This window comes from Peromyscus leucopus, chromosome 18, assembly GCF_004664715.2.
Source record: "Peromyscus leucopus breed LL Stock chromosome 18, UCI_PerLeu_2.1, whole genome shotgun sequence".
NCBI lineage: Eukaryota > Metazoa > Chordata > Mammalia > Rodentia > Cricetidae > Peromyscus > Peromyscus leucopus.
In genome coordinates this window covers 8,936,804-8,949,082 of record NC_051078.1, presented here as the reverse complement: position 1 = coordinate 8,949,082, position 12,279 = coordinate 8,936,804, and the positions used below count along the sequence as shown (strand labels likewise).

The window sequence follows — 12,279 nt, the reverse complement described above, 5'->3', positions numbered from 1 at the left end:
AAGGCCAGCCCGGGCTACAGAGTGAGCTCCAGGAAAGGCGCAAAACTACGTAGAGAAACCCTGTCTCGAAAAAACAAAAAACCAAAAAAAAATTTAAAAAAAATGATATCTGGAAGAATGTTGTATCCTCTCCCCAGAAAACAACAAAACAAACAAACAAAAACCCTTGTAAACATTATTGACTTCTAGTAGTTTTTTTCTCCCCACCCCAAAAAAAAAGCTTGTCCAAAAACGGTGAGTATATAAATATTATCATAAATAAAGACATACAAATATCAACTAACAACTTCAATTTTTAATAATAGAAACAATTTTGCCATTCCAGACACAATTTCAGGGGAGAAAAATCTTCCCTATAAAAATAAAACTTAAACTCATCATTATAAATATAGCTTTGAACGTCTAGATTCCAAATGCTCCCCTGCCACTCTGCCCTTCATTTTAACGCCGGTCCGGTACCATCACATTCTGAACAGAAAACGGTATCACAGCAAAGCTCAGCTTCCTTTCACGTGAGGGTTTGAACAGTGGTGGGGAAAAAAAAAAATCAGGATCTTTGGCCTCCGGGGCTCTTTTCCTTCTTGGACGCGTTAAAAAACGCTGCTCTAGTAACCTAGTAACCAGTGTTCGGGAGGGAACAGCAGTCGTCCGGAACCAGGAACTGGCAGGTCTTCATACAGTAAAGTTTCACAAGGTGTAGTGCACGTGACAGCGAGCGAGCGAGGTTGGGATGGATACGGATGAGGATTCCTGCATCACACACACTCTACTTCAAGTAAGGAAAAAAAAAATTCACAGATAACCATCAGCTACTACTTTTAGGTTCTAACAGGGTCTTAAACTAAAGAACTAACGCTCACCAACTCCAAGCTTACTCGGAGGAGGAATTGATCAGAAGACCAGGTGGTTGGCTGGCGACCGCAGACGCAAACCCACAGCCTCACAGCCAAACCAGCCCAGACACCACGAAGGCATTCCCTGAACAACAAAGGCAGAGTGTTGGGTGACAATGTCATTAAAGTCTCACGGATGCACTAGAAAGAAATGACATGCAAAATTAAACAAGATGTGCCATTCATATTTTATAGCTAGTTCTACTGGTTTTTGTTTTTTTCCAACTCTTCCTAATAGCTTAGAAGATCCGATTGTCTCGGGAGCTTGTGGAGCATAAACCCACACGTGGCTCTGCCTCCCACAGGATGATGGTCCCCGACAGGTCAGGAGGAGCCACCGCGATGGGACAGATACTCAGTCAAAGGCACGGTTCAGAGAAAGGCAAAGAACTGGAGCACCTTGGAATTTCCAAAAGAATCCATTAAGTGTCACCGCGTTAACAATTCCTTGGGAATTTATAAACATCATCATCATCTATCTAGACTAAAAACAGACTGACTGTAAGGCCCCTCCGGGAGCCCAGCACACCCTTCCCTCTGCTCTCGGAGGAGGCGACCGCGCCCACCTTCAGGCAGGTTTCTATTGCACATCCCTTTCTTTGGTTGGAAGGAACACGCACACGACGTTGGTTAAAATAGCTCCATAATGAAGGCCTGCTGTGCGGTCAGCTGGGTGTGGACACTCCTTCCTCGGGGCCCTTAGTCGAGTCTCTGAGAGGCAAGGATGTGGTGGATTGGGTTTTTAATCAGCACCCTGTCCTCTACTCTGTAAGAATTTTGGTGAGGGGTGGAGGGTAGGGAGTCATGGGGGGGGGCAGGGGAAAGGAAGGGTGGAATGGGGGGGGGGGAGTGATTGTCACAAAGTCTGCTGTGAGCCCTGGACTTGATACATCTTCTAGCTAACAGCGGAGGGGAAACAGCCGCCCTTACCTCACCTTTTTAACCGAGAACAACCTCTGGGGGGTGCGGGGGGACTACATTTAACAGGAATCAGCCATGGTCAAGCCCTACCTACACAGAGAAGCTACACCCGGAGACCATCATCCACTCCACACCATTGGGGTCAGGGACTTGGTGCGCAGAGGCCAGATCCAGCTGCAGGAGGCCTAACTCTGGATCACCTCGGTCAAGGGTACATCCACGGCAGGTCAGCTGCCGTTCACGGATCCCTCCCTTCGGGTTTAGCGCCTAGCTGGTCGGTTCTGACTCCACACTTTACCATTAGCAAATCCGCCAATCTCAAAATGGGCCTAACGTCCACCCTGGATGCTTCTAACTCCTTTACAGACAAATGTCCCTTCCTCCTCTATGGCTAACGTAGAAGCCGCGCGACCTTGCCAAGCCGCCGTGGGCTCTCGCCTCCCCTCTACCTTCTCAACATGCTCTTTGCTTTCTTTGTCGAACCTCTTACAAAAGCTTTCCCCGGTCCCCCCAGAGTACCCACATTCCCGTGTCTTTCAGATCACGTGGACAGGCTGCTCCAAGCAGGTAGTTTCGCCACAGGACGAGTATTCGAAGATTGCATGTTAATCTGCACACCCCGAAGCTTAACAAAAAATAAAATAAAATAAAATAAAATCACATAATCCAAGTAACTAGAAGAAATCAAGGGAAATCAAGCCAGAGTTCATGCTTCCAAGCAGTCCGGGATGCGCCTGAGGACCACAGGCTCACAGCCTGCAGGAGGTAACATCGCCATGCCGGAACAGAACAAGCTCGCAGAGTCCCGTGGGCCAGTTCGTGAGGCGCAGGATGATGCCGTGTGACCAAGCTGTGGCAACTGTGTCTGGAGAGAAGAGAGGGAGCCCCCACCCAGCACGGCGGGGCGGGCACCAAAGCAGCTCTCTGAGGAAGAGGGGCGGCCCTGCTCTTTCGCGGTCCGGGCTGTGCCTTCCTGGCAGGCGGCCCCCGGCCTTAGCCGGGCTTCCAGCCCTCGCCCAGGGCTTCCTCCAGCTTCTGCCTGTAGGCTGAATAGCGGCGCCTCAGGCTCTGCAGCTGCTCGTCCTCCTCCTTGTCCAAGATGCGCAGGAAGTTCTGCAGCTCCGGGAGACTGAAGGCTTCCCACTGTGGGGGGGCAGAGAGGAAAATGCCAGGTTGAACTCAGAGTCCGGACGCCATGACCTCAGCTCCTTCTTGTCTTGTCTCCCCAGGGACAAAGGTTTGGCTCTGTAGCACTGTCTAGTCTTGAACTCACGATCCTCTGCCTCAGCGCTGGTCTGACAGCATGTGACACCAAGCCCAGCAGAACTCGGACTATAAGAAAGTGGGGGGGGGGGGGTCCCGGAGATGGACTCCCCATATCTGCATCTGGGGTCACAGTCTCGCCTTCTTCCTCTCCTACAATCTTTTATATATACATATATATGTGATCTCTATGTGTGTGCTATGGTACACATGTCCATGAACACATATCACACACACTAATAATAATAATAATAATAATAATAATAATAATAATAATAATATGCATGCATACATACATACATACATACATATTGGGTTTTCCAGACAGAGTTTCTCTAACAGTCCTGGCATTCACTTTGTAGACCAGGCTAGCCTTGAACTCACAGAGATCCACCTGCCTCTGCCTCTGCCTCGATTAAAGGCGTGCGCCACCACCGCCCAGCTAATAATAATCATTTTAAAAGAAGTATTTAGTAGCACTTTATGGATCACTTTGCATGGGAGGCTAGAATAATCAGAAGGTTCGCCTCAGGTCGTGTCCTCCATCTAACCACAGTGCTGATCTCCCGCCATCTAAGCCAGCAAGGCTGTTCTCCCGGCCTCCCAGACTGACGAGGCCACGGGACACGCCTCACTTCAGGAGTTGAGGACCTGGGCTGGACACTTTGTCGAGGATCACTGAAAGCTCACAGATGATCTACGGGGCAGTCTGAAATGTCTCCCAAGGGGCACCCCACTACCTCCTCCCTGGAGAGAAAAGGGCGCTCGCGCACCCAGAACTCCTAGGTCATCTGACTGGGTGGAGAGGGCAGAGGATTCTGTGGCCGCGCATGTGGGGTTTCCCTTCAGAAGGAAACTGGCCTGGAGTCTTGTCTTAGTAGCAGACGTGTAGGGGAGGGGAGGCTGGATTAGTCCTGTGGAGCTGGGAAGAAGTAAACATGGCTCTCTGCATGGGGACAAGTAAGAACTGTTACTTCCTCTGACTCCTGAAGAGCACTGGGCAACAGAATGATCGAAGAGAATTACACTGTAAGCGAACTTGGGGTTCATTTTGGGAGATTCAAAATTCACACACACACACACACACACACACACACACACACACACACACACACACACACACCGTCCTTGCACAGCAATGAAGCAGGCCGGCTGTGGTGTGCAGGCTGACGCCCTTGTCAACAGTTCCTTGCTCACCTCTCCAATTTCATGTTCTCGAAGAACGAAACTGAGCGTGTCGGTCCTGGGTCCGGCCACCAAGCGCAGGTAGAGGGGGTGTTCCCGGTCGGAGAGCTTGCAGGCATACACTGGCAAAGGAGACAGAGAGCACGTTACGGGGGACCACGGCGATTCTGAGACAGGGACCCCCACACACACACCCACCCCTCGTCCGGACACATCCCACACCACAGTGCACATCCGAGACTCTGTATCACCATTCTCTCACACCACGGGCCCACAGCGAACAACCCACCCAGCATACACACGCCGTGCCCTGACGAGGAGGAAATGAGATCCAATAATAAACTAAAGCAGGAACTTGCCCCAAATATGCTTATGATAACTCTGCCCCCCCCCCAAATCAGGAAAATGGAAAAGTTTTTTTTGGGGGGAAGATCTTAACCCCTTTAAAAACAATGAAAATATCTCAACCAAATAACATGAACCCAAGGCTCGAGGAGCAGACCTCTTTGCAGATCCAGAACTGGCGGACGGGCAAGCCAGGCCCTTGTCACACACACACACACACACACACACACACACACACACACACACACACACACACACACACAGTGTGTCCGCACAGACGCACCCTAGTGTCCAAAGACACGCCAGCCGCAGGGTGACGGTTCAGCAGGACACTTTACATCATGCAGCTGATGTCCAGCCGAGCTGGCCAAGTGGCCGGCAAGCTGAAAATGTCACCCCTTGGGACTTCAGACGCATGCTGAGCCCATGGCTTCGGGAGGGGGGGCCGTAACTCTGACTTGCCCGTCTTTCTGCTCTGGGGGGGGGCCTGTGTTTAACAAATGCACACCCCCAGAGAGAAGCCGAGTGCCCGTCACCCTGTGCCGCTGAAGGCCATCACCATCATGTCCAACTCAGTACATGTTCCTCTGTGGCTGCTCTAGGCTTTTCCCGGAGGAAAACTGGAGAAAGCTTAAACAGCTCGCTGATACGTGGTGCACTTCCTGGTCAGCACAGAGCGTGTGAGTCATAAACACCAACCTCCGCTCAAACACCTCACCCAGGACATCCCACCCCATTTCATGAGGGGACCTAATATTCCTTCTAGGCACTGGGCACGGACATAAAAGTTCGGACGGACCCCGGGTCATTCTTTTCCACGTGTCGGTTCAATGAGTCCCACGCGTGCCTCCCGGCCCATCAAGCCACTGCGTGTGCTCGTGGACTTCACATGGGAAAGCATTCCTGAAGTGTTCAACCACACAAGTGTTCTTTTGTGTCCTAAAGGACATTAACATCCCTGTCACCAAGCCTGTCCCTCTGTGCACACCAGCAAATCCTGCACACATGCCCCCCACAGCCCCTCGATCAACTCTTCCACTCAAAACAGACAGCCCGTCAACACAAAGGTCTGCCACAGGAGTGTGGCTTCCGCAGTCTGTCCCCCGCCCGCCCGGGCTCTGGCGGGTTGACGGCATCTCTCAGCTGTCCCTCTGCTAACGAACACACACGAACGACATAAACAGAGCAGACAGACCGCTTCCGCTCCGTTCTGAGTGTGGCCACGCACCTTGGTCTTCCCGGTGGCAGCGCTTGTAAAGTGCAAACTTGGAGGGGCTCTCGGTCACCAGGAACTTCTTGAGCAAGGCCTCGATCACTTCTCCCACGGTGTTCGTGCTGCTGATGTGAAGTGTGTTCATGCAGCCGCCGCCGCCGCCACTGGGCGGGAGTCTCCCGGGGCTGGCAGGGGTCGGGGTGGGTTTGCAGAGCTCCATCTGCACGTTAATGAAGCCAGTGTAAACCCCGTTCGACTTCTGGAGAGGGGAGAGAGGGAGGTCACACTGAGCGGGTGGTTAGGCAGGATGGGGAAAAGAGAGTATCCTAGACCAATGGGAGGGCCAACAGCTCTTCCCCAGTCCGCGCTCAGACAGGGACGACCTCAGTGAGGGATCAACACCAGATCAACTTCCGGCTGATGCCGCGGAGAAAACGCTGCCTGGGAAACGGGCTAGCCCTGCAGCTCGCCAGCCCTGAGGCTCGAGCCTCCGAAGTCCCGTGAGCCGGGGCAGCACCCATCTGGGAGGACACGGCCCCTGTGCGGCACCCGTCTGCCCGACTCCACTCAGCGCTCAAGGAAGGTCACAGAGAGGGCTCTGAGACCCCACGTCAGCAATGAGCTGGCACCAGGAAAACAGGCTGGCTTTATCCCCAGTGGTAATGAGGACACATACCAGGTGACCCCTCCACCAAACCGGTAAGTACCCCTTAGCACACAGCACGCCATGCATGTCGGGCTCCTTTGAAGCGGATCCGAGCCGTGCGAAGCACAGGCATGGCTTACCACACACATTGGGGCGGCACGTCTTAGCTGTCACAGTCGCTGATGGTCTAGCCTTGGCTTTTATAAGAACACTTCACTATCAGGTGTTATTACAACAAATCATCGGTGTTGATTGAATAAATACTATATGGTAGAACTTTTAAGAACTTCCGTTATCTTTCTTATTTTCTTCAAGATCAATTTACAAATTTCCTTGTTTATCCTTGTGTGTATGTTTCTGGCCTCCAAGGGCACCCATGCTCCTCACAAAGACACATGTATACACATAAGTAAGATAAATCGAAGGGAGGGAGGGAGGGAGGGAGAGGGAGGGAGAGAAGGAAAGAAGGAGGGAAGAGAGCGGGCAGGGCAGGCTGACTTGGGGTTATCTACCCCCGCCTCTCCTGGTGGCTTTAAGGCCACTGGAGAGATGTCTTTCATCACTTTACATGTGAAAGCTCCAGCCCACAGGTTACAGAGTCCACTTGGGTGAGTTGTAAGCAGGTCACTCTGTCCTTTCAAAGATTGACTCTGCCAGTTCACAGGCAGTAGATGAACAGACTGGGGTCCACAGCCCTGGAAAAATGGCGCCAGTGGACGGCAGATGTCGTGGTGTGTGTGTGTGTGTGTGTGTGTGTGTGTGAAAATGACACCAGTGGACGGCAGATGTCGTGGTGTGTGTGTGTGCGCACGTGTGTGTCTACATGGGTGGGTGAAGCTTGATCCAGTCTGGAGACCACAGGAAGCCGTCACGGAGACAGGAGCTTTGCCGTTCACTGTCACTGAACCCTGGCCCTCCGACCTCCCCACGGTGTGGGACAGTGTTGTAGAGCCCCGTGACACCACCCCGAAGGAAGCTGAACGCTGCGTGCCCCGTGTGCTGTGGACAGCCAGGGGAGAAAGCGCTGGGCTAGACTACATTCCGATCCACGGGCACACAATCCTCCAGATGCTTCCATGTCTGTCTACACCGACCGACCGGGTGGAAAGCAAAGGAAGTCTCATTAGAGTCGGAGCCACTTCAGGAAGATTAGGAACGCCCAAGATCCCCTGGCAGGGCGGAACCACAAATCTATTGAAACAGGCAACTCTGGGGAGTTCTTTTTTCACCCTCATACGCGGTCCAAGGATCATCATCAGGCTTGGGCAGCAAGTGGCTTTTCCTCTGAGCCACCTCACCACCTAAATTTCACTTTATTTTTACTTTTATTTTATTTTTTTGCGGTGGTGGTGGTGGTGGTGTGTTAACATAATCATCGATTTTTCAACCTCGGCTACAAAGATATTAAATTTTGAAAATTGCAAAAATACCCTATTTTCCTGTTCTACCTATCTTGCCCATGACTGTTACGAGATTAAAACCGATAAAAATCATAGATTCCTTGTTATTTTCCGGTGTGTGGCTGTACACGGGCCCAGGTGGGCCACGGCTTGTTCGGGGAGATCAGAGGACTCCCCCACTGGGTCATGGCGGGGTCTCTCGGTCTGTGGTTGGTGCTGCCGCTCTGGGGTATCCCAGGCTACCGGGCCACGCTCCACTTCTCTGCAGCGTGTTGGTGTTACAGATGTGCACCACAACATCTGGCCTTCCCTTGGGTCTTGGGGATCAAACCTGCCAGCCTGTACCTCCCGAGCCATCTCCCTGACCCCACTTGTCTTCCGGCAAGAGCCAGCTGAACCAGGAAGTACTTACCAAGGTCATCTTCAGCTGGTCTGTGACAGCTAAATTGTACTTATGGACCTTCTCTTTGATTTCCTCTTTGCTGAGGTAATTGTGAGTGTCCTTCTCTTTCTCCACATCCTAGAAGAAAAACAGATCGTGTCATGCATGAACAGCCACAGGGGGGAAAATGCAGATCAACCAGGATTCTCCCACATTCCACAAAAGAGCAGCCAGGCACATGTCTCCCTGAGACATGTGCACTGCTCTGTTTTACTTTCAAAGACACCAGGCTCACCCACCTCTCATTTCCCACACTGGTGTTCCTAGGGTAATGAAATGAAATCAATCCATCAGCAACTAAAAAACGGTATTTCATTGAATATCATTCTGCAAATATGTCTTTGCTAAAATTTCCTTCTGCAGAAATATCATTCCGCACAGTACCAGATACTAGACATTTCCACTTCAAACAACTGTTTGTTTTGTTTGTTTGTTTGTTTGTTTGTTTGTTGAGACAGGGTTTCTCTGTGTATCCTTGGTTGTCCTGGAACTTGCTTTGTAGACCAGGCTGCACTCGAACTTACAGAGATCCACCTGCCTCTGCCTCCAGAGTGCCACCACCGCCAGGCGCATGTTTATCTTTGAGACAGGGCCTCATTATATAACCCTGGCTGGCCTGGAAGCAACCCAGACCTGCCTCCGCCTCCTGGGTGCTGGGACTAAAGCTGTGAGCCACTGTGCCCAGCTTCAAAGAATAGTTAAAGATTCCCATGCAGAGCTTCTCCCAAGCAGATTTCATCCATGTTACGGTCTCTACAGCTTTACAGTTCCTATCAGCAGCAAGTACAGCAGGTAGTTAAGTGCCAATTCCCCAGCAGCGCTGGCCACCGACCTGCCACACCATGCACAGCCACCAGAGGGTAACTTACCTTCCAAACAGTCCCTGTGCCAAGATGCAAGTGACCAGACCCCTCCCTCTCGCCACCCTGCCTACGTCTTCTCCCCACGCCTTCTCTCTCCTGTAACCCGAAAGGGGACATACTGACCAGTTCAATCACTCCTGATCCTCTGGAATTCACTAAGAACTGATCGCCTGAAAACCTCGTGTCCTACCTAGTTTTATGTCAACGTGACACGAGGTAGAGTCATTTGGGAAGAGGGAGCTTCAGTTGAGAAAACGCCCCCACTACATCGGGCAAGCCCGGGGTGCGTTTTCTTGATTGGATGATGGATGTGGACGGGCCCGGCTCACCGTGGGCGGTGCTGCCCATGGACTGGTGGTCTTGGGTGCCATGGTCAAGTTCCTACCTTCAAGCTCCTGCCTTTGAGTCCCTGCACCCTGACGTCCCAGGAGGGCGAACTACAAACTCCAAGAAGTTAACCCTCTCCTCCCCGAGCTGCTTTTGGCCCCAGAGTCTTACCCTAGCAATGGAAACCCTAACTAAGACAACAGAGGTGCAGCTGTGTGTAATCCCAGGGCCTAACTGTAACATCTGGCGAGCCAAGTGCACCAGGCACCTGGCAGCTGGACAACATGTAACTCTCCTAGCCTCCCAGCCAAGCTGGCACAGTGACTCCAGTGTCCATGTAAGACTGAGTTCTAGGAAGCGAACTAACCTGCTGGGTGGAGGCCTGGCCCCAGAGCCCAGCAACTCTCACCAGCCCAACCGTCCGGCAGACTGTGTCTCCGCGTGGGCCTCCGCGTGGGCGCTTCCGTTTAATCCTCCCCCCAAATGAACTAGCTCAGATCGGAAGAAACAGGAGAGGTTTGCATAGTCAATCGGCCCTTCCAATGACGTGCCCACTAGGTACCGGAGCCAGCGCTATCTCAATTCAGGTCCTAGCTGTCATTTCCACTACACTGGATAGGTCTCCAAGGCTCTGGTGTAGACAAACGCTTGAAAATGTAAAGAACACGCGTACAGTCAGGCTCAAACTCAAGGAGCAGATTGGAAGAGATGTAGAGATGAGACGTCTTCAGGAGAAATTAAATTCGGATGGTTCACGCTCCGAACAGAAAGTATGAAGACAGGCCTCTTCCAGCTGGCCAGGGCTCACCATGCTCACACTGGATAGTCTCCAGGCAGACAGCTGTTCCCCTGAACGATTGCTGTGTGGTAACGGCATCAATCCACCAGGAATGGCCACTCCAGAACCCCCGGGCGGAATGCCACCCGGAATATAAAAAGGCTCTTAGGCCCTAATGAGTGTGATGGACATCCACTGTCAGCATTTCCAGTTTCTACACTGGCCTGGGGCACAGTCTCCGGGACTCGAACACAAACAATACCGAAGAAGAAATACCAGCGCAGATAACACGCTCATCTCCTTGGCTCCATGGGCAAGCCTGAAGCCCCTTGGGAACACTGCCAGTATTGATGGAGCCCCCCCATCCCACCCCCACCCCCACCAGTCTTATATTTGTTGTTACTGTGGGTTAAGACTTTTCATAAGAAAATTCTAAGTAAGTGTAAAATGTGTAGACCAAGCCAGGCATGTTGGCACATACCTTTAAACCTAGCACCTGGGAGGCAGAGGCAGGCAGATATCTGAGAGTTCGAGGCCAGCCTGGTCTACCCAGTGAAACCCTGTCTCAAAAACAAAACAAACAAACAAAAAAAACCAAAACAAAACAACCACAAAAAAAAAAAAAAAAAAACCCAGCCCACTTCTCCTCTTTCTGTTCTTTCCAGCTGACAACTAATCACCCAATGGTCACAGATGACCAGGGAAACGAGGTAGCCTTGTCTACACATTCAATTTGTAAATTTTAACTGCCCAGGGGCTCTTCAAAGCACATACAATCGTTCATCGGGAGACAGGGTAAAGGGCATTGCCTCCTCCATAGATACCGAACTGCTTCCGTCCCTTATGAAAAGAAACGGCCCAGGATTTGCAAATAAGTTCGGCACCTCTTCCCACACAGTTCAAATCATCCCCGTTACTGGCCACGCCTGATACAATGTCAGTGTTCCAGAAACAGCTGTCACTGAATTGCCAAAGCAATGCTAGTGAGGTGGGGGTAAAAAGCCTGTGTGCATTCAGTAGAGGTTACAACCGGTTGGTTGAATCCACAGGCGGAGACCATACAGGTTCAGAGGGGATACCATTCCAAAAAGGTATGGTGTGGCGGCGGCGGCAGCACATGCCGGTCATCCCAGCACTCAGGAAGCGGCTAGCCTAGGCTACGTAGCAAGACCCTGTCTTTAAAAGACAGACAAGAACTAGGGAAAGAGCCGAGTGGTAGCAAGCACAAGGCTTTGATCCGGCGCTGCAAACCAGCACCAGGTCAACTGTGTGGAGTGACCCAGAAGACCAGCGTGCCGGCAAGATCCGGGCTCTGCTCCCCCGGCCACCACAGGGCCTCGGGGCTTGCTCGCCCGCCCTTCTGGGTCTCTTCGCTCATTTCCTGCTAGACGAGGAGTCTGCAGTAGGTCCTATCTGGAGAGCTGGTGACCTAACAGCCAAGATATGATCTGATGCTGTTCTCTCTCGTAAGACCGAGGGAGGGACATGGCTCCACAGACAGGATCAAGGAAGCTAACAGGCCCCCAGATCGCTAACTAAAGCACAGCATGTGTATCCCAGGGGCTTCACCTGGGTGAGACTCCTAAGGAAAAGAGGTGAAGGGGCAGACCGAAGGGTTGAGTCAAGTCAGTCAGTTCCCAAAGGCAGCGTGAAGACAGGGCCGAGAGCCGGGCCCTAGGCCCCCTGGAATCAGAAGCCCACGGGCACTGAGGCAGATCAAAGGAGCCATGCCCCAGGATAACCCACACATGACCACAGAGGAGCGGTTATCTTTGCTTCTCAGAGGTTAAACCAAGGAAAGACTAGAAAGCACTCAGAGAAGAGTTGGAGCCCAGGACCTACAAGACCCCTTCTGGGCATAGCACTTCGTTCTTCAAAGATCAACCGGACGGATGGACGGACAGTCCGTCGTGGGAAAGTAGCGGCAGCCCAGAGCATGTCAGAGCTGGGTTTAAAAAAAAAAATGGGGGGAGGGGGTGTCTACTCATGTACCAATCATACAT

At 51.9% G+C, this 12,279-nt stretch overlaps 1 protein-coding gene across 1 annotated transcript in view; it reads right to left on the bottom strand.

Annotated features, from left to right (window-relative positions):
* Window positions 1-275: 275 nt before the first annotated feature.
* The window catches only part of Rassf3 (Ras association domain family member 3), a 65,183-nt gene continuing 53,179 nt past the window's right edge, over window positions 276-12,279 (bottom strand). Inside the window, exons 2-5 of the mRNA XM_028869602.2 lie at window positions 8,279-8,386; window positions 5,836-6,079; window positions 4,275-4,384; window positions 276-2,957 (exon numbers count right to left, since the gene is read on the bottom strand). Coding sequence (XP_028725435.1) covers window positions 2,808-2,957; window positions 4,275-4,384; window positions 5,836-6,079; window positions 8,279-8,386 — 612 coding nt within the window. The 3' untranslated portion in view covers window positions 276-2,807. The remainder of the gene's footprint in view (window positions 2,958-4,274; window positions 4,385-5,835; window positions 6,080-8,278; window positions 8,387-12,279) is intronic.